We start from the raw sequence: 24048 nt of genomic DNA on the forward strand, positions 1-24048 counted from the left end.
TTAAATTAAGTGTATAATTTTTTCATTATACTGTAAAGGCAATGATATAATAAATATGAGAAGTTTGTTTTACAATAATTATCTGAAAAAAATTTGAACAAAATTTTTATAAACATGTGACTTCACATAAGCAAGAAAAATGTGGTATTAGATTTTATTTTTTCACTGTTGAATTTTAACAAAATTAAAAAAAAACTTTAATTATATTATTATACCAGCATGAAAGTGGGTACAATTACTATTTGTAAAGTATTCAATATTTAGTTTCATTTGAATAAAATGCTTATATTAAAATTCCTTAATAAATAAACTCAATCCTGAAACAGACTAAAATTATTGTAATTTGCAATCATTCACATAATAACATAAGACATAAGTATGTTACATGTGCCAGCATCCAGTGGCAAGTTGTGAGAACTTGCTACCAAGAAAGCAGACAAACAGTTAACTGTGTATGCATAATGACTTAGCATGTAATGACCATTAGGTAACACAACCTACATGTTTCAATAGAAACTGGTAACAAAGTTTGTTTTATTATTGCTTCCTTTCCTTGATCATTTTCAAAAATATTGTTGCAGAAAATGATCACCATTCCAGAATTACTAATTACTGAAGTATACAGAAGATGCAATAGCTTTACTGAATATATAATTTTTAAATATAAATAACTATACATATTATAAAAGATTAAAATATTATGTTTTATACATTATATATACAAATTAATAGACATTAAATATGAAAAAATAAAGAACAAATTTGAAAATTTTAAAGTTAGAAGTCTTTCTTCTGATATAGAGTTTTCACAATTTGGTGTACATATAATATGAGGGTGAATAGCTTCTAATATGGTGAAGACTTTATTATGCAAGACTCAACAAAGTTTGAATAATACACCCTAGTCTTTTTTAAATAAACATCATGTTTTGAATGTTGTTTTCTGAGAAAATTTTTACAGCAAACATTTAATGAAACTATCTTGATACCTCTTTTATGAATATAATACTGTGTCACTGAACAGGAAAATGCTAGTGACATGATAGCATGCATACAGGAGCTTGCACCTATCCACAAAAGATACTGGTACATTAATGGAAAGTTAAAATGATCAATAAGTCTTACCATATGCTAATTTAAAAACATTTTATATTCATTTTTATAACCATTTTCAAACATTTTTATTAAATAGTTTTGCATTCTCTCATATTCAGCCATATTTTATTTGACATACATCCATTTTCTTAAAAATACATTTCTTGAAAGTCACAATTTTGTTATTGTAAAATTAACAATCAATTTCATTTACATACATGAAATTGAAGAATTCTATATTTTTCTAAAAAATTATATCATATTACAGATAAAACTTGCAAAAACAATGTAAAAATAAATATAATCTGAGACATGTTAAAATATAAAGCAAAATTTTTGGAATTTTGAATAACAACAATGTAAAACAATAAATGTTTTGTTTTCAAAGCATTTCTATTAATAATGTGGTCATGATCCTAATCCATTAATCCCAAATATTGTTTATATTTTTAATACACAATTTCTTTCATATTGAAAACTATTCTTTGAGAAAATGATATAGTTATAATTAGTAATAATGAGTTTAATTATAGAGACTATACAGCTGTCCCTTGCAGGACAATTTTAAAATTTCTTAAATTAAACTCCATTCATAATTAACTGATGTGACTGATGTAAAACAAACAAATTCAAACTTTGAAATATTTTGATAGAACTGTTATAAAAAACTGTAGAAGATTCCTAGAAAATTTTATGACAATCACTACAAGCATAAAAAACATAAAATCAGAGAAATTCAAAAATATTTCTTATACCTTTAAAAATTATGATAAATTTAAAATTTAAAAATGATGATTATCTCAATAAAGTTTACTTTCAATTTCTCCTTACTTTTTAATTGTCTTTTNATATCATATTACAGATAAAACTTGCAAAAACAATGTAAAAATAAATATAATCTGAGACATGTTAAAATATAAAGCAAAATTTTTGGAATTTTGAATAACAACAATGTAAAACAATAAATGTTTTGTTTTCAAAGCATTTCTATTAATAATGTGGTCATGATCCTAATCCATTAATCCCAAATATTGTTTATATTTTTAATACACAATTTCTTTCATATTGAAAACTATTCTTTGAGAAAATGATATAGTTATAATTAGTAATAATGAGTTTAATTATAGAGACTATACAGCTGTCCCTTGCAGGACAATTTTAAAATTTCTTAAATTAAACTCCATTCATAATTAACTGATGTGACTGATGTAAAACAAACAAATTCAAACTTTGAAATATTTTGATAGAACTGTTATAAAAAACTGTAGAAGATTCCTAGAAAATTTTATGACAATCACTACAAGCATAAAAAACATAAAATCAGAGAAATTCAAAAATATTTCTTATACCTTTAAAAATTATGATAAATTTAAAATTTAAAAATGATGATTATCTCAATAAAGTTTACTTTCAATTTCTCCTTACTTTTTAATTGTCTTTTCTAAAACTTGAATATTATTCTGAGATTTTTCAATAGTTCTCTTTGTAATATTTACACTCATGGATTCAATACAAACATTATCTGAAAAAATTTTATTCACAAAATAAATGAAAAAAAATTAAATAAGATAAATGGAAAAAATTAAGTGTATAATTAAAATGATATTTTCACAACTAAATATAGTCAATTTTTTTATCAAAGGAACAAGTTAATATAAAAATGGAATATGATACCTTAAAAATTCTTTTAGCAATGATAAGATAACACTATTTTTCATTTTTAAATTACATAATATAAAATGATTTGTAACTTTTAAATAGATATAACTTGTTAGAACTGTTTTAAGCAATGGTAGATCCTTATAAAATTTATGATAATCACTAATAAAAAATTATGTATAAAATTAAAATGATATTAACTGAATTTAAAGAGCTTAAATTTTCTTTAAAAATAAATCAAAATTTGTTTTTTAATTAATATTCATATCTCTATAAAAGTTTAATAAAAAAAAAATTCAAAAAATCTAGATCACTTCTATAACCTCATATAATTACAATTATTATTAAACTATTTTTGAAATGTTTCTTAAATGCACTAACTTAAATACAAAATATATTTAAAGAAAAAACTATTATTAGTTGTTAGTTCCAATAAAAATCTTTATTGTCATTAATCAATCCATACACACAGATTAATTTAATGTGGTTTGATAAAACAAAAAATTTTTTAAAAAATCTAAATCAAATTATATATATATTAAAATATGTCAATACTTCTATTTCAAAACTTTCTGAAAAATTTTCTTTATTTTAGGGTAAAACATTAATAATTAAATATTAAGTGATTTTGCTAGAGGTAGGTGTTAGGCATCATCTCTTGATAAATTTAATGATTATAAAGAAATTAATATTCAATTTTTATTTTAGAAAGTTCTAGAAGAAAAAACCAGCCCAGCACTGGACACAACTGCAAACTGTATGGATACACTGCCAGTTACACTACCCAAACCACTGTCCAATCTTCACCTCCAGAACTATTATGATTTAGATATAACCATACTGGTTATTCACAATGCCAAATAAAAATGAATTACATGTCCACTTAATATTACTTAATAATTACTTATTAAATAGTAGCCATATTATAGTACAATATAATCCAGATCATTTGGCCTTAATGAAAAATTAGGTTAATGGATGTTCATAAAGCACTAATTCTGATGAAATATTGCCAAATGAAAAGAATGTTACTCACATAATGTTTTGATTTATGTATACAATATTTTTAAAATTCCAAGATGTACTTTGATTTTGAAATCAAATTTCAAGATTATTTAATAAATGGAAAACTTAAAATAATCAATTTTATTAAGTTTTGTTAAATAACAAGTTAAAAGAACAATACAGATGTCATAAAAAGATAATGTTTGGCAGCTTTATTTTCATGCTCTTCTGTTTATACTATTACTTTTCTTTAAATGATGCATCATAATATCATCTTGAAACATTTTTCATGTATTAAAAAAGGAATTAAATTAAATTCTCATTACTAGTAATGCTCATTTCAACTAAAACAGCTGTTTATAATACAGCCAAAATATTTAATATTAGTGCAAAATTCATCTTATAATTATGAAAACCAAAAGAATTTCTAAGTATTATAATTAAAACATTCCTAAATTAATATAAAATTTGATAATTAATGAATTTAAATACACATATACATGAAAATAATAATATAGCATTATTTTGTTATAAAATTTTTAAATGATTTATCTAACTTTATCATGACATCTTTCAGCTCAGTTAGATAGAATTCTCAAAAAATACAAAAAACTGGATGTGAGGAATAACATAAAAACAACCTTATTTTCAAACATCTATTAATAGGTTGAAAATATTCATCTATATCTTAAAATTATTTGCTGGTTTGAAAATTGGATTGTTTTTTTATGTTAGAAGTACATGAAAATTTCTCATAATATTGATATAATATCATTATAAATGTAATTAAAAGAAATTAATAGTAGTTATGCCAATCTTTGACTGTCATAACAACTGAGAAGGCAAACTTATACATAATTTTTAAACTTCAAATTTAAATTGATTTTTTTCTATTTCATAATTTTTTTATGCATAAAAATTAAAAATTAATCAAATTGTTACATACCAATGTTATGAGCTTCATCAAATATGACCACAGAGTTTTTACTCATTTCTTTAGAAACAACATCAGCTATTTTTGGATCAAGCAGATAATGGTAACTATAGACTACTATATTTGCATATGTGATCTGAAAAAAAATATTAAAAAGTCAAATATGTATATATATAGGCATTCTGTACCAACCATAGAAGTTAAATTCTGAAAAACTGAAATCAGTAAAACTGCAATAACCAAAGGATAGATTCTATATGTAACAAGGACTTAGGAGAAAAAGGATTTAATTTTTAGGGGCATCAACAATGCTTCCAATCCTAATTTAAAATTCAAAAGTATGTTCAGTCACTAGATCAAAAGTTATAAAATGATTAGTATGGTTATATGAAAACTACGATTGGGAAAATCATGGTGGACCATATTACAGATAAAACTTGCAAAAACAATGTAAAAATAAATATAATCTGAGACATGTTAAAATATAAAGCAAAATTTTTGGAATTTTGAATAACAACAATGTAAAACAATAAATGTTTTGTTTTCAAAGCATTTCTATTAATAATGTGGTCATGATCCTAATCCATTAATCCCAAATATTGTTTATATTTTTAATACACAATTTCTTTCATATTGAAAACTATTCTTTGAGAAAATGATATAGTTATAATTAGTAATAATGAGTTTAATTATAGAGACTATACAGCTGTCCCTTGCAGGACAATTTTAAAATTTCTTAAATTAAACTCCATTCATAATTAACTGATGTGACTGATGTAAAACAAACAAATTCAAACTTTGAAATATTTTGATAGAACTGTTATAAAAAACNATCTTAAAAAAATTGCAGTCATTAAAAAAAATCTCCAAATGTTTTATTTAAATAGAATCAATGAAAACAAAACATTATAACTAAGTGTTTTCTAGGCTCATTGATTCATCTGTCAGATAAATTATTGCAAAATTATATACATAGTAGATTTAAAAACAAAACATTCAAAATAATCCAGAATTTGCTCTTTTATTATAAATTCTAATAAAACATGAGCATAAACAGTAAATATTAATTGTAGTATAAAATGCTTCTTGTTTCAATAGCTATGTTAAATTTTCAATTGGCTATTAATATGCCTCAAAACCAAACTTATCATAACTACTACAAATGACTTTAAGGTGACTGTTTTACCATTTCAATTTTATTGACTCCAATATGCATTCATCCCACTTCAGTTGTGTACAATAATATTTAATATTTAGCTGTTAACTAAATATTAAATATTAACTTGAAAAGAAAATAAATATAAATCTTTGAAATACACTAAAAATTAAAGATTTATACAAACTAAACAAAATAAATATGTCAAATATTTAAATATATTTCAAAATAATTAAATATATTTCAATGTGATATTAAAAATCATTTCATATAAAAGTACAGGTATCCCTTGTATAACATGATAGTTTCAAAAAAGTGCTGTGTTATGCAAATCTGTATTATACAAAACACAGGACTAATGGAAAACATAAAATTAGGTTAACAAAAGTATGCTATCCTTTTTTCTTACTAAGAAAAATGTGTTTATTAAAACAATCAATAACGTATTTCCAATCAATAATTACCTAATAATCACAATTAAAAGTACTGAATTACATGTTAATATTAATTTTAGTTAAACGAGGGCATTTTCTTTTTACAAAGTATAGTGATCTAAGCTTTTCTGTTAATCTTGATCAGAAGTATTGGCAACATCTTCATTTTTTCATAATTTCATTTTTATCATAAAAAATTTTCATGTATGACAAAATAAAATTATGTTGTTAATTGAAAATTTGCTCTAATGGGTTGCATTTGTTCAATCAAGGACTGAGCAATTTTTTCAAATATTTATGTGTGAATACCAAATGGTTTGAGTACCAAGATAACACCAAATTTCATTCATCATTTTATGAATGATTATTTACCTACAGTTGAAAAAAAAGTTTAATAACACTTACCTAAAAATGTCTAAATAAACTTTACTAAATATGAAGATTAATCTATAAAAACTAAACACATGACAAGTCTTAAAGGCTAAAATCTGAAAGCAACAACAATGAAATCTAGTTGATAGGAAAGTTAAGACAAGGAAGAAAAAAATTGCACTATGGTTTTCATTACACCTAATAAAAAAAAAAATAAATTAAGACTTCAATATTCTAAACTCCATGGGCAAATTTGAGATAACATGCATGCCTACTAGAATAAAAAAGATATTGAATAAAGGAGTTTGCCCTTAAAAGTTGTGAAATTTTTTACAGACGACTTCCCAATAGCTCTTCAGAGACGTTTTGATATGATTGTAATATTAAACAAATCTCCTACAAAATTTTTTTGAAATTTTATATTTCTTTATTTAAATTTACTTTAAATATGCTGAATCAAAAATTAACCAACTCAAAAATTTTTTTTAATTTTGTGAAAAGATCTATTAGAAATAATTATGAAATAATCATTGATAGTCTTATTTTAATTTTGTACTACAATTCTGAAGACAAATTAACAAAATAAACTAAAAAGTGGTTTATTTTGTTAATTCATAAATAAATTAATCTAAAAAAATCTGTAATTAGAGGTTTTTTAGAACAGACCAAAAAGATTATAAAAATTATTATTTGTTATATTTTTCTGAAAGGTTTATACATAATAACTAGAAATACATTTTTAAGAATTTAGAACCAAACTGCAATTTTCATTTTATGTTAATAAAATTCAATTTACTTTATATTTACACATTTAATTAATATAATTTTTAAAATAATGTTATCTTATATGAGCCATTCACAAACCAAATCGATTAACACCACATTTCGAAATTTTGTAATTTTAGTGTGAGCATACTTGATATACTCATAACTTTTTATATTTATAATAAGTTTTCCTAATAATAAGGATCAATGCCACTTAATGACAAAATTTTATTGGCAATCAGAAAAAACTTTATTTATTTCAGAAGCCAATCTAATAACTCCATACTGTAATGTTAATCCACTAGGGCACTCTGCGATTGCAATGCTGCAGTGTGCACTGACTAGTGCTTTGTAGATAACAGTAAATTATTTAATGTTATCTCATAACAAAACTTAAGTAAAAGAAATTAGTTCGTTACAGTCCAACTGCCACAGAAGTAAGTATACTTCAGGAATAGTAAATGATTGTTTTAATTTTGATGACAATTGTTTTTAGAAAAAAGAAATCCCATTATATCAAGATGGATAAAACTAAAAATAATTTTTTTCATTCCTCCTATTAAACACAGTTCTTATAAAAATTTAAGAACAAATCAACAAGACGGGACCTTAAATATAGCTGATGAAGAAGACATCATTTATATTGCTGAATAATCAATTTAAACAAAATTATTATTATTTTGTTTAAATTAACTATACTGTTACTGTTAACATTGTAACAGTAACAGAATAATTATTATTCATTTTTGCAAAAAATCTTTATTAAAAAATGTGCACTAATGTAAAGACTGAATTTGATGTTATTATGTTTTTCACTTGCCAAATCAATTAACTCCCATCAATCACATGAAAATCGTAATAATAATAACGATTACAGCATATCTATGCTATCTTATACATTTTATATGTCGTTAAATAAAAGCTACATCTACAATAATACATTCTACAATGTTTATTTGAATTTATATTTTACAAGGAATTTTAAAAAAGAATACATATTACTTTGTCACTTTTCTCCACTTTTTGTTTTATGGAGTTAATCGATTTGGCAAGTGAGCAGCACATATATCTCTTAATATGTAATATGAAGATATCAAATTGTTATTGATATTTTAAAACATTTTATTCATATAAAGAAACTGAATATGGTAACAGTTAGTTTAATATACATACAGCATAGCGAGCTAGAAAATACGGACACCAGCCTTTCTTCTTTCCATATTCTCTTAAATCATCCTTTAAAATTTTATATAGATATTTATATTAAATATATTAAAATAATATTTTCAAAATATTCATTAGTATTAGGTAAAAATAAATACTTACAATATTATACACACCAGAAGGCAATAGTAATTCTCTACCATGAGCATCAAATTGCTATTAATTTGAAATAATAGTATTTGATAATAAAATAATCATTATCTAACATTTAATTTAAAATAGAAGAATTTTTAATTTATCAAAATATAAATTACAGATTAATTAATTACAATAAATTTTTATAATATAATGGTAATATATATCTAGAGCATTGTAAGATAACTGAATCAAGCTGTTAATTGAACTTAACTGTGTTGGGTTACCATTGCTCATACATACACAATGAGGAATCACTTCATACTTCAATATTTATTCACATCTATTTTTTACAAATGCATGTCAACTCAATAGTCTTCATCAATCTAAGTTGTTTGTACAATATAGCAATCTTTGCATTTGTGGTGATACAAAGATTTTCATTAAATCAAAAATAACACATATTTAAACAGCCAATTATATACCAAAACAGCCAATACATATAGTATGTATAAGTAGCCACTTCCTCTAATATATTGCCTGGTACTTAACAATAAACTATAAAATGTTTAATTGGAAAAGGGCCTTATAAGTTAATATGCCCGTTCACTTTATATAGTTGTTTAAATTTTGTAATATTTTCAAGAAAATGATCAAAATCATCATTAACTAAAACTTGAATGATAATGCTAATATACTATAATATAATAGCATTGTTGATGTAATATAGTATATAGCAGTAATTAATTTCAAAATTAAAGTGCTTATGAGCAAACAAATATATCACACTTGTTCTAGTATATAAAGTTTCTGCAAATAATTTTAGTAAAAAATATCTAGACATTGACTTAGCTCAATTTATTATGCCAAATCACAATATTAAAATTATGAATTTATGAATTTTTAAATTTTAGTGTGAAAGCACTTGATATACTCATAACTTTTTATATTCATAATAAGTTTTCCTAATAATAAGGATCAATGCCACTTAATGACAAAATTTTATTGGCAATCAGAAAAAACTTTATTTATTTCAGAAGCCAATCTAATAACTCCATACTGTAATGTTAATCCACTAGGGCACTCTGCGATTGCAATGCTGCAGTGTGCACTGACTAGTGCTTTGTAGATAACAGTAAATTATTTAATGTTATCTCATAACAAAACTTAAGTAAAAGAAATTAGTTCGTTACAGTCCAACTGCCACAGAAGTAAGTATACTTCAGGAATAGTAAATGATTGTTTTAATTTTGATGACAATTGTTTTTAGAAAAAAGAAATCCCATTATATCAAGATGGATAAAACTAAAAATAATTTTTTTCATTCCTCCTATTAAACACAGTTCTTATAAAAATTTAAGAACAAATCAACAAGACGGGACCTTAAATATAGCTGATGAAGAAGACATCATTTATATTGCTGAATAATCAATTTAAACAAAATTATTATTATTTTGTTTAAATTAACTATACTGTTACTGTTAACATTGTAACAGTAACAGAATAATTATTATTCATTTTTGCAAAAAATCTTTATTAAAAAATGTGCACTAATGTAAAGACTGAATTTGATGTTATTATGTTTTTCACTTGCCAAATCAATTAACTCCCATCAATCACATGAAAATCGTAATAATAATAACGATTACAGCATATCTATGCTATCTTATACATTTTATATGTCGTTAAATAAAAGCTACATCTACAATAATACATTCTACAATGTTTATTTGAATTTATATTTTACAAGGAATTTTAAAAAAGAATACATATTACTTTGTCACTTTTCTCCACTTTTTGTTTTATGGAGTTAATCGATTTGGCAAGTGAGCAGCACATATATCTCTTAATATGTAATATGAAGATATCAAATTGTTATTGATATTTTAAAACATTTTATTCATATAAAGAAACTGAATATGGTAACAGTTAGTTTAATATACATACAGCATAGCGAGCTAGAAAATACGGACACCAGCCTTTCTTCTTTCCATATTCTCTTAAATCATCCTTTAAAATTTTATATAGATATTTATATTAAATATATTAAAATAATATTTTCAAAATATTCATTAGTATTAGGTAAAAATAAATACTTACAATATTATACACACCAGAAGGCAATAGTAATTCTCTACCATGAGCATCAAATTGCTATTAATTTGAAATAATAGTATTTGATAATAAAATAATCATTATCTAACATTTAATTTAAAATAGAAGAATTTTTAATTTATCAAAATATAAATTACAGATTAATTAATTACAATAAATTTTTATAATATAATGGTAATATATATCTAGAGCATTGTAAGATAACTGAATCAAGCTGTTAATTGAACTTAACTGTGTTGGGTTACCATTGCTCATACATACACAATGAGGAATCACTTCATACTTCAATATTTATTCACATCTATTTTTTACAAATGCATGTCAACTCAATAGTCTTCATCAATCTAAGTTGTTTGTACAATATAGCAATCTTTGCATTTGTGGTGATACAAAGATTTTCATTAAATCAAAAATAACACATATTTAAACAGCCAATTATATACCAAAACAGCCAATACATATAGTATGTATAAGTAGCCACTTCCTCTAATATATTGCCTGGTACTTAACAATAAACTATAAAATGTTTAATTGGAAAAGGGCCTTATAAGTTAATATGCCCGTTCACTTTATATAGTTGTTTAAATTTTGTAATATTTTCAAGAAAATGATCAAAATCATCATTAACTAAAACTTGAATGATAATGCTAATATACTATAATATAATAGCATTGTTGATGTAATATAGTATATAGCAGTAATTAATTTCAAAATTAAAGTGCTTATGAGCAAACAAATATATCACACTTGTTCTAGTATATAAAGTTTCTGCAAATAATTTTAGTAAAAAATATCTAGACATTGACTTAGCTCAATTTATTATGCCAAATCACAATATTAAAATTATGAATTTATGAATTTTTAAATTTTATTTTAAGCAATTTGAATGAATTTGAAATTAAAAATCCTAGATATCAATAGTGAATGATTATTTGAAATAAAAAATCAAATTTAATTTTTGTACTAGATTTTTTTAAAAAAGATTTGTATTCACAGGAAACTAATATAAAATGAATTCATACAAATAAAAGTTATAGATTGAAGTAATTAACCTACTTCATAAAATGAACATATTTCAACTGTTGGATCATGTTTATGCATTAGTCTTTTATGTGAAGAAGTTAAAGAATAACATTTGCCATCAACAATCTTTCCATCACGTTCTTTATTTACCTAAAATAATAATTAAATGTTTATATTTTAAATATTTAAATGAAATAATTAAAATATTATTACCAAAATTTTATAAAATAATTTAAATAAAAATTACTTATCAAATACAGTATACAGTCAAACCTTGACTTTCAAATGCCCCTGTTTACAAACAAAATTTTGAACACCACACTTGCTGCAGTTTACATAAGATAAATTGGTTTCCAAACAACAACTCAGCAGAGCCGGCCACCAATGGTCAACTTCCTATACTTCCTATGTTAAAGAAAGTCAATGGCCCGACCAATCAGCGACAAGACTACTGATTCAGTAGTGGCGCTGAGATTTGCCATGTATCATTAAATGTCATGACACGAACCATTGATGATATTGTTATACAAAGTAGATTTCAATGTGCATGCAGGTAAGATACTATTGCTGATTTTTGGTATGTGTTACAATTCAATTTAAATCAAATTAATAAATAAAAACTACATTAATTGACATTTGCATAATATAAATGACATCCAATAATTCATATTTAAAGGTGCTTAACTCAAATAACAAAAATTTATTAATATATTATATATTATAATATTAATGTTTAATATATTTATTAATACTAGGTAGCCAGTTAATTAAAATTAAATAATATATTATATATTATAATATTAATGTTTAATATATTTATTAATACTAGGTAGCCAGTTAATTAAAATTAAATAATAAAGTAATGATTAAAACTTTGGTTTTTCTACCAAAACTGAAACTAAAATTAAAAATAAAATCAAAATTAATTTATTTATTTACATTAAAAATTAAAATTAAAATCAAAGCAATTGAAACATAATATTCCAGTAAGTGTGGATAAGGTACTTGTTGTCTGTTTTGCTTGATTTGGTTATATTTCATCCTGGCAGAGTCAAGTCTCTATAGCACTTTTTGTAAAGTGTTAGTTTTTGTTTCAGTTTGCAGTGATTTTGCTTTTAATATATATATAAAATGGATATAAATATAGATTATGCTATATATAACAACATCATATTGCATTTGTAGGCAATTTTATGCATGAAATGCAACTAAAAAGGTAAAAAAAAAAAAAGCTTTGTTTTGGTGGTTGGAAACAGATTAATCCAATTTACATTGTTTCTTATGGAAAAATTTGTTTTGATTTGAGAACAAATCAGTTTCTGAACAACTTTTAAATTGAATTAAGTTTGTAAACCAAGGTTTGACTGTATTTTCAATTTAATGGATTCTGATTTAGCAGATCTTAAATTTACTAGATTCCAAAGCACAAAGGAGAGGTGCTTTTTAATTGAAAATGGTTAGAAGTGTAAAATGTAATTTTAATGGTTTTAACTTTTAACAACAGACACAGAACCAATTTCCAGTGTGTATAATCAAAAATAGAATACTTTCACAAGTGTTTTCCAACTCCTTTCAAGTTCTTTAGGTGTGACAGAATGGTTACCTGATGGAATATTATTGTTCCAATTAACAACTATAATGTGTCAAACATGATTTGACACATTATAGTCGTTAATTGAATGATTGTTATGCACATGACAATGCCTATGTAGCATTAAATTTTATATTTATAGTTTCTAAAGGTCATTCAAATTATGTTGTTTTAAAACTTTTTACAAATACAGTGGAACCTTGCTTAACAAGCATAATTTGTTCCAGAATCATACTTGTAATGCAAAACACTCATTAAGCAAAACAATTTTTCCTATAGAAATTAATGTAAAATACGATAATGCATTCCACTCTGAAAAAATACTCAAATATTTTATGTATAACATTTATTCAAAAAAAATTGTACAATGTGCATTGTTAAGAAGTGTGAATCATCATCATCTTTTCTTCTAGAGCAGAATGAACCAACCTGGAATGAGAATTTGATTTGCAGAAAACAAAAAAAAAAATCACAGATAATATGTTTGATAAACACTCCAAATGATATGCCAAATTCTCGGGCTATGTAAAGGCTATAATTAAATAATAAAAATTAATTAATTTGACTAGAGGTTGGCAGTTATGATTACATCTCATATTAAATTTAATAATTATAAATAGTTAATTCAGACACTTCTAAAATTTAATTTGGAATTGGTCATTAAATTTAATACGAGATGGCAGCATAACTGCCTGCCTCTAGTCAAATTAATTAATTTCTATTATTTAATTATAGCTTTTACATAGCCCAAAAATTTGGCATATCGTTTGGTGTGTTTATTATATAACTGGCTATGGTTGTTGATGTTTAAAAGTAATATGTGTGAATACAAGTTTGGAAAAATATGTGATCACAAGCAATACTAAGATGCTAGCGAAACGAGTGCTAAACACAGACTGATGGAGCATGCACACAATCTGAGAATTCTCCTCTCCTCATCACTCGTTATGCGAAGCAATTTTTTACAATTTGTTTTGCTCGTTATGCAAAACACTCGTTATGCAAGGTGCTCGTTAAGCGAGGTTCCACTGTAAACATTTGTTCTGATAACATTCCATGGGTAATCGTTCTGTTGTAAAACTGAAGAACTCAGGAGTTGGAAAAACATTTGTGAGGGGTTCAATTTTTGTATTATATGCACCAGAAATTTGTTGTGTGTCTGTTGTTCCATATATCCCAGTGTGTAGTGGTATATATTTTAACATTTAATTATGTATATGAAAAATGGTTTAGCCTATTGGTTTTTTAAAAAATATATATAGTAGTCATCATGAATTTGGCTGATGAGAGACAGAAATGGTTCAAAATGCATTCCCTGTGTAAAAAATTTCCTATGTAAACTCATTTTTTACACAGGGAATGCATTTTGAACATGATGATAATTTCTTAAACAATCAATAATTCCATTACAATATGTCTAATAAGTCTAGTATTATAGCAGAAAATAATAGCCATTAATAAAACTTGGAGATAAACAACTAGACATGAAGCAACTGCAAGAAATATTTAAAATTTAAACAAAAACAAAATACTGTAAATTAACATCAATAAACAAACCAACATAAATAAATACTAAAAATATAAAAAAATGCATCTACTTTCAAAATTGGCAACTTGTCAATTTCAAGGCTTTTTTATTATAGTTATTTATGACTTTTGTTCATTGCACATATGGGTGATTTATATATATTTTGTAACTTATTATTTTTATTTTTTTATTTATTTATCTTTATTTATACATTATTTTTTGTTTTTGGTATTTATTTATATTATTTTATTTATGTTATTTTATGGTATTTTATTATTTTTTGTTTCAATTTGAAATGTTCAGTGTTCTCTAAACTTACATTCTTTTTCTTGCGTTCTTAACTGTTGAATTTATAATCTATATATATAAAATTGCTTGTCCTGACTGACTCACTGATTCATCATCACCCAGAGCAAATCGCTGAACCTAAAGAGGTGAAATTTGGTACACAGTTATGGTACATCATGAAAATGCACACTAAGAAGGGATTTTTCGAAATTCCCCCGCGGGGGAGAGGTAGAGGATTAAGCTTAACCGGAAAACGGCTTCTACTGTACTATTTTGGATGCAATTTTTTATTTTTATATGCGTTTTAGTAGGGTATGCCATGGGAATTCACATTAAGAAGGGATTTTTCGAAATTCTCCCGCAGGGGGAGAGGTAGAGCATTAAGGCTTAACCAGAAAAACGGCTTCTACTGTACTATTTTAGATGCGATTTTTTGTTTTCAACTACATTTAGTCTTCATTGAGTACTTAGGTGTATTAAATTGATAACATTTCAGAAATTGTTATTAATATTTTTATCTATTTCGATTTTAAAAATGTTCCAACCATTTTAAGTTTGAATTTGTTATTGCATATTGGTTCGATTATAGAACGATTGTAAACGTTCCAGAAAATTGATCAAATTGAAAATAGTTTGTTTGATTCTCGGCAATCCTCTTCAGCGGTAGGTGTTATATAACAATTACTATGGTTAATGAAATATTGAATGTAAATGGGGTTTGCTTGCAAAACCTCCATGGATGAAGTCGCGGGTAACAGCTAGTATTTGATAAAATTCCTCTTAACCTAAAAACAGTTTTTTAATAAGACCAAAAATGTTTGTAATTAAAAATTGCTTTGCTGCTTAAAAGGTTGAGAATATATTAATTGCTTTCTAGGCAGTCATCTTTCTATTATGAGATAATCTTCAATTGTAAACAATGTTTAAATTTAAATTCTTTAAAATTTCTAAATTATTTTTAATTGTGTAATTTTTATTTAGAAATTATACTTAAGATTTTTAAAATATTTGTCTGTTATGCATGTTAAAATATTTAAAATGTCAAACACATATTTTTTCTTAAATGTGTAGAATTCATTTCTGTGTATTAATTTCATCTTATTAAACGATTTAATTCCACTTTAAATAAAATTATTTAAATATTTTTTTAAGCTATTTTAATTTCTTATTTTCAGATTGTTATGTATAAATCAAAAACTGTAAGAGGAATCCCATTGCTGCTAATGTTTGTTCAATATTATTATATTTATATTTATAATGAAATTTTAATTGTAACTGTAATAATTTCATTATCAATACAAATAGAAATAATTTCATTTTCCTCAAAACAAGTTTTATGTCAAATTATAGTTGAACAACAGTAACAAACTAATATAGAAAAATGTTTAGAAAGAGACAAATATTTTGTTTACATCTAATCATTTCAGCAAAATTTTGTTTCCTAATTTTACAAACAAAATAAATTTATATTTTACACTGTAAAAAATAATAAACTTGAAATGAAGAAAATAAATTTTTTAATATTTAAAAACTTCCATAAAGTTATTAATACAGTAATACCCCGAACTTACGCAATAGGTGGGACCGAGCAATAACCGTTTAAGTCGAATTCGTGTAAGTCGGGGTATAATTTCCCAATTTGTGTAAAATACAAATCGGATGTATGTAAGCTAATAAATGTTCTCGTTAATCTTATCTCGTCTTTTGTTTCGTTCACGGTTACAAGAAATCACCACATAGAGTCTCTCGAGTCTCTATAGANTCTAGGCAGTCATCTTTCTATTATGAGATAATCTTCAATTGTAAACAATGTTTAAATTTAAATTCTTTAAAATTTCTAAATTATTTTTAATTGTGTAATTTTTATTTAGAAATTATACTTAAGATTTTTAAAATATTTGTCTGTTATGCATGTTAAAATATTTAAAATGTCAAACACATATTTTTTCTTAAATGTGTAGAATTCATTTCTGTGTATTAATTTCATCTTATTAAACGATTTAATTCCACTTTAAATAAAATTATTTAAATATTTTTTTAAGCTATTTTAATTTCTTATTTTCAGATTGTTATGTATAAATCAAAAACTGTAAGAGGAATCCCATTGCTGCTAATGTTTGTTCAATATTATTATATTTATATTTATAATGAAATTTTAATTGTAACTGTAATAATTTCATTATCAATACAAATAGAAATAATTTCATTTTCCTCAAAACAAGTTTTATGTCAAATTATAGTTGAACAACAGTAACAAACTAATATAGAAAAATGTTTAGAAAGAGACAAATATTTTGTTTACATCTAATCATTTCAGCAAAATTTTGTTTCCTAATTTTACAAACAAAATAAATTTATATTTTACACTGTAAAAAATAATAAACTTGAAATGAAGAAAATAAATTTTTTAATATTTAAAAACTTCCATAAAGTTATTAATACAGTAATACCCCGAACTTACGCAATAGGTGGGACCGAGCAATAACCGTTTAAGTCGAATTCGTGTAAGTCGGGGTATAATTTCCCAATTTGTGTAAAATACAAATCGGATGTATGTAAGCTAATAAATGTTCTCGTTAATCTTATCTCGTCTTTTGATTCGTTCACGGTTACAAGAAATCACCACATAGAGTCTCTCGAGTCTCTATAGATATAACAAACACAGAAATAAATAACACAAAATAAATTGTAGCTATGTGTCGATTCCGCGCAACACGTCCGAACATGTAAGCCAAACAATAGTGTGGGGGGAATGAGTAATCAAGAGATGAGTGGCGCTCAAACAAAAGATGAATTGATGAGATTTGAAAATTGTGTAAGTCCGGGTTTGCGTAAGTCAGGGTAGCGTAAGTCGAGGTATTACTGTATGTGATTTTTTTTCACAATTATAATTTTAATATCAATGAATTTAATAAAATTTACAGCTCTGTATCATGAAAATATAAAGTAAAAATCTTTCAGTTTTCATTATTTTTTTAAATTAAATAACTATGTATGTTTTTGATAGTGGTTATTCATTCTATGCACTTGTGTAATCTATAAACTATTTCAAAATAATTTTTATTTATATAATAAAATACCTGTGGATGAATACACAGATTTTTTCTAGATGTAAGACATAATCCAATGATTTCCAGTTTTCGTCCAGTTTCTTTATCGTAGCAAATTATCAATTTCTTTAATTCTTCTAAAACCTAAAATAAAACATATGTCTAATATAACTATATAAATTTAATTTAGTTTATAATTTAATTTAGCTGTTTATAAAATTAGAAAATTAAAAGTAAATTCACACAATGCATAAAGCCAACACCAGCACTGTGAAAAGAAAAAAATTTACTAATGTTTTTGTCTATATGAAAATAGACATCATCAGGTAAAAGTATATTTATTATTAAAAAGTTTTTTAGCCAGGACATAAGTGTAAACTTTGAAAAAATTTTTTACAAATAAACTTTTCATTGAATGAATGTAAAAGTGTCCTCTTTCGCTGTCCCTTTGTACACCATCAGGAAATAACAATTTCATGGCAGAGATGACCTTTATTTGGAGGCTACTTCTCTGCCTCAACATGCAAATGTTACAAAGTTTCCTCTGGCAGTGTCAAATACATTTATAAAAATTATACATTTAATAAAAAGTTTGATTTGTAAAAAAGATTTTCAAAGTTTATACTTATGTCCCGACTAAATTAAATGTATAATTTTTATAAATGTGTATACTGCCACAAGAGGGAATGGTACTCTTCAGTTAACAGGATGCCAGTCAATCAATGAAATCTGATTCATGTTTACATTCTAATATTTACTTTATTATACATTAAATTTTATATATAGTTAATTAGGTTGAAAACTTTCCCTTTTCTCTAAGATTGTTTAAAAAAGTATAAAAGTCAATTATGTATTTAAACAATGACAGTTAAAACACATTTTATATCAAAAAATATTAGCATATTTCGACATTAGTGTAAATGTCGAAGTGAAACTTTTCACATCTTGTTTATTTTGTACTTAACGTGTTAAGTAATGTTAATTTATTTTTGATTTTCAAGTAGAAAATAAATAAAATTTAAAATCAGCATTTTTAATTTATGATCATCTTACTTTGCATAATACTGCGACTCATATTTGTGTCATTAATGTAATGAGATTATGTGAATTACATTTATGGATAGACATGATAGTGTATGAAACTGTGTAGTTTGTTCAATGTGCTTAGTAATTCTTTTTGATGTGCTTTTTTTGTTTTCAACTATAATGGATTTTACACTTTGTGAACTACCAAATGATGAAGAAAGTACTATTCGTTTTTTTTCAAGAAAAAAGGAATTTTGCATAGTGAAAGATACTGTGCACATAAACATAAAATGACATTATATTTTTGCCTCTCCAAAGTCCCAAATGGAGATGCCATACCCGATCCTGTCTTGAAAAGAAGGGTGTTAGAAGTAATAACTGGTTTGAAGGAACATGCATTTCTTTTTTGAATGCTGTACACCTCATATACCTATAGTGTTTGGAATTAATCTATGGAGATTTCTGCCAAATGCAGATAGGAATCAATCCCAGCAAAACTGTAGATTGGAACAACTATATGCGGGAGGTATGTGCAAACTCTTTAATCTGTCATCCTAATGTAAAAATACGTGGTAAAAATAAAATAGTAGAGATAGACAAAAATGTATATACACTTAGAAAATATAATGTGGGGCACGTTCTTCCACAGCAGTGGGTTTTCAGTAGAATCTACCAGATTACCAAAGAGTGTTTTTTTAGTAGCCATACATGATTGTTCTGCCAAAACACTGAAGAAGGAAATTTGACCAACATTAAAGAAGGAAACATAATATATTCTGACTGATGAAAAGCTTATAAAAAAGACAAGTTAGTAGAAACTGGATACAAATATTTTCAAGTAAACCATAAGTATAACTTTGTGGACTCTAATACAGGCTGTCATATGCAGAATATAGAAATATTGTGGGAGATTGCAAAATAGAGGAATAAAGTTCATTGTGGAACTTCGCATAACCATTTAGATTCATATCTAATAGAATTTATGTGGCGCAGACAACATTCCAAAAACGAAATGTTTGCAGCAATATTAAATGACATATCACCAGTTTGATACAGTGAATGTTTGCAGAATGTTTTCCTTTGTAATTCTCTAATTTTGTAGAACTTTTTTTTGTATTTATATTATTTTATAAATATTTATTTCAATATGTATAAAATACAAAATAAAGTATCAATTTTGCTAAAAAAGTAGTGAAAATGACACATCCCAAAGAGTACCGAGGAAACTTTGTAACAATTTGCATGTTAAGATGGAGTAGTAGCCCCCAAATAAAGGTCATCTCTGCTGTAAAATTGTTATTTCCTGATTGTATATGAAGGGACAATGAAAGAGGGCACTTTTAGTTTGTCCAATGAAAATTTTAATTGTAAAAAATTTTTTCAAGTTTAAATTTATTATTTTATTTATATATTTTGCTGTTTTCTTTATGAAGTAAATTTTTTTAGCATTTCTCAACTGCTAATTAGTATTTTCTTACATCAATTTTTAATTCTGAGTAACTAACATATACAAACACAGATGCTTACACAAGTGCACAACACAGAATTATGTATAAATAATATATAATTTTAACAATCTCACAAATAAGAATTAAATGTTATTGATCAACAATATACTTTAGATTACTGCTTTCTAATTTTAACAACTAAAAATTTTAATTTTCTGTTTTTTCTTTCATTGTTCAACAAATACATCAATTGCACTTAACTATAATAGCTTCAGAAGAGTTTCTCTGATACATTATGTTGACAAAAGTGTCCAGACATCACTTTCTAGTGTTTCTCACCAATTCAACATTGTCATCAATACAGTCAAATCCTCCTTTTACTGCTATTATAGACATTACTCTTTCAGGTAGGCTTTTTACTGGTAAACTGCTGCTAGAATTTGTTTCCATTCCTCATGTAATAGCTAACTATGAGATAATCAGCCAAGTACAGTGGAACCTCGGTATACGACCTTAATCTGTTCCTGATGTTTGGACTTATACCAAATAGGACGTATACCAAACCAACCCTTCCCATAAGAAGTAATGTAAAAATGATTAATCCGTTCTCACGTAAAAAAAAAATGGCTGGCTTTAAACATCTCACTTTCCTGCTTGATTTTTCATGAGATCAGCATGTATCTTTTTAGCTTTCTCGCAAATAATTACTTCTGATACGCTGTCGCCAGCACACTGTTTTTCAGTTATCCAAAGCAAAAGCATTTTCTCAACATAATCTGATGTCTTCGATCTCTGTTTAGAAATTGATTTAACCCCTTTCGCAACGTTAGCAGATTTAATAATGTCTTTCTTTTTCACGATCATTGATATCATCGTTCTCAGAATACAATATGCAACAGTTAACCCCTTCAGTACCATGCTCGAGTGTGACTCGAGCAAGTTTTATAGCGTTACGTAAAAATCGGTCGTTAAGGCCACTTTTAAAAAAATTATTTTTTTTGAATTTTTGGAATGTTTTTTAGGTCCCCAAATTTTTTCAGAATTTTTTGCGCACGCGAAAAAATTTTATCGCGATTTTAATGAGCCTTTGATAAGGCTCGATTAAGGCTTAATGTTTTTTTAATGGGAGTTTTTTATCAAAATTAATTTATCATTCTAAAGTTGTAGCGCACCGATTTTCCTTCGGTAAAGTTATTTAAAGCTGCTTTCTGATGTCAAAAACGACTTCCGATAGTTTTTTAATTTTTTTAATTAATAGATTTTATTATATAGAAGTTTAATTAATTAGGGGGGGTCGGAAATCTCAATAAAAATTATAATTTTTTAAAAATATTTAAAAATATACCGCCAGATTGAAGTCACCCTACTTCAAACCCTTGTCCTCCTGCGATGTCTATGAGAATGTCCCGGGAAATCCGACTCCAGCTGTGTTCAAGGTCATCCAGCTGTGTAAACAATAACTCATCGGTGTTAAATTTCGCAGAAAGGACAGACAAAAAAACTTAGACTTTGAAGCTTTTTCTTCAAAATTAACGCATTTCTTTCGTTTTTTTTCAGTTTTAAGTATTTTTTATGCTTAATTAAAAATTCTAAAAAAATGGGCGGCTCAAAAGGGGTTAAAATCTCGAACACGCGTGCCACCTTTATATTTCTCAACAATCTCTTTTTTCAGTTCCATTGTAATTCTAGTCATTTTTTCTTTTTTTTAGTTTTCTGTTGCTTTTCATTTGCCTTTTTGCGATTCGTGATTAATAAAAATAATAAAATTTTACTTACAAATTAAAATCAGAAGAAATTTAACAAAGTTATAAACAGTGGACCATGAACATCTAGTCTGGTCTAGTACACCGATAGTGCTACTTTTTCATAGATGGTGCATATAATTGAATTAAGTCGTAGTATACCAAACAAAAGTTGTATACCGAGCAAAATTTGTTTCGTCCAAACAGGACGTATTCCGAATTGGACATATTCTAAAGCAGACGTATACCGAGGTACCACTGTATGTCTAAAATGCAGTTATTCCTCCAGCTCAACCCAAAGATGATCATTTGTGTTAAGGTCGAGTCTTTGAGCTGACCAGTCAAGTCTTCCATCTCCATGTCTTCAAACATGAAGATATGGACTTTACTTTGTGAACAGGTGCTGGATGATACAGGAAAAAGTCAAATCCAAACTGTTGCTACAATATGGGAAGAACAGAATTGTCTAAAATGTCTTGGTAAGCATTACCATATAAAGATCCAGTTACAGAAACCAATGAGCCATTCCAAACCAGGAAAAACATCCCAGACCACCATGCTACCACCTACAAATTTCAGACAACACGACACTTTCCTGTAAATACTGTTCACTAGGCATCCACAAGGTCCAAATATGCCTATTAGATTTTCACATCACACATCTTCATTAATCACCCCAAAATACTTTTCTATTGCTCCACAGATGGTATTGCTTGCACCATTCCAAATAACAATAAGCACTGAAAATTTAATCTATGGCATATGAGCTATAGCAACAATTTGCTAGTATGTATTCCCGAGCTCATACAGAAGTTGTTTGCAAGTGGTTAGTAAGGATGTCTGACAATTTTGTTTTATAACACACTTGAGAATTTGCTGATCCCAATCTGTCAGTTTCTTGAGCATATCAAGTTGTGGGAAAGGTTTGATGTTACCATGATATTTTCATTTGACAACAACTCACTGACAGTTGACTAGGACATGTTCAATAAGGTAAAAATCTCTCAGACTGAATGATCAAACTTATGGGCTCTGAATATCATATCATTTTTCAACAGACAACTCCTTGTGCTCATTCATTCTGATAATACACTGTCTCTACACTGCTAGTACCTGTGCCCTCCTTTATATAGTATTTGGTAGAGTGCATTTGCATCATACAGGTGAGACAAGACAAGATAGAATAATAGGTGTCCGGATATTTTTGGTAGCATAGTGTATGTTTTCTTTTAATGATATGAAACCATGCTTTAAACATTGTTGTTGCTTCAAACACAATAAACTGCTATAAATTAACTACCGTTAACTACAATTCTAACATACCACTTCATATAAAACAAAATATATTTTATATGAAATACACTAAGATCAAAAATAGAACTAGTATAAATACTAAACAAATTGAACATACCCAAACAGGATACCCAAACAGAATTCTTAGCACTTGGGAAAAAGAAACAGCCAAAAAAAATAGATAAAAAAATAAGAATAGATCCTAAACAAAAGGACATAAAATAC

The 24048-nt window shown here is 25.8% G+C and overlaps 1 protein-coding gene across 1 annotated transcript in view; it reads right to left on the reverse strand.

Annotated features, from left to right (window-relative positions):
- Nucleotides 1-24048, reverse strand: part of LOC111626512 (TFIIH basal transcription factor complex helicase XPD subunit-like) — a 61688-nt gene that overhangs the window by 8802 nt on the left and 28838 nt on the right. Inside the window, exons 6-11 of the mRNA XM_023369910.1 lie at nt 18345-18458; nt 11891-12007; nt 10820-10873; nt 10667-10729; nt 4706-4829; nt 2521-2617 (exon numbers count right to left, since the gene is read on the reverse strand). Of these exons, the coding sequence (XP_023225678.1) occupies nt 2521-2617; nt 4706-4829; nt 10667-10729; nt 10820-10873; nt 11891-12007; nt 18345-18458 (569 nt within the window). The remainder of the gene's footprint in view (nt 1-2520; nt 2618-4705; nt 4830-10666; nt 10730-10819; nt 10874-11890; nt 12008-18344; nt 18459-24048) is intronic.

The sequence above is a fragment of the Centruroides sculpturatus genome, unplaced genomic scaffold (genome assembly GCF_000671375.1).
Source record: "Centruroides sculpturatus isolate CEXI.00-Female unplaced genomic scaffold, Cexi_2.0 scaffold159, whole genome shotgun sequence".
In the NCBI taxonomy this organism is placed as follows: Eukaryota; Metazoa; Arthropoda; class Arachnida; order Scorpiones; family Buthidae; genus Centruroides; species Centruroides sculpturatus.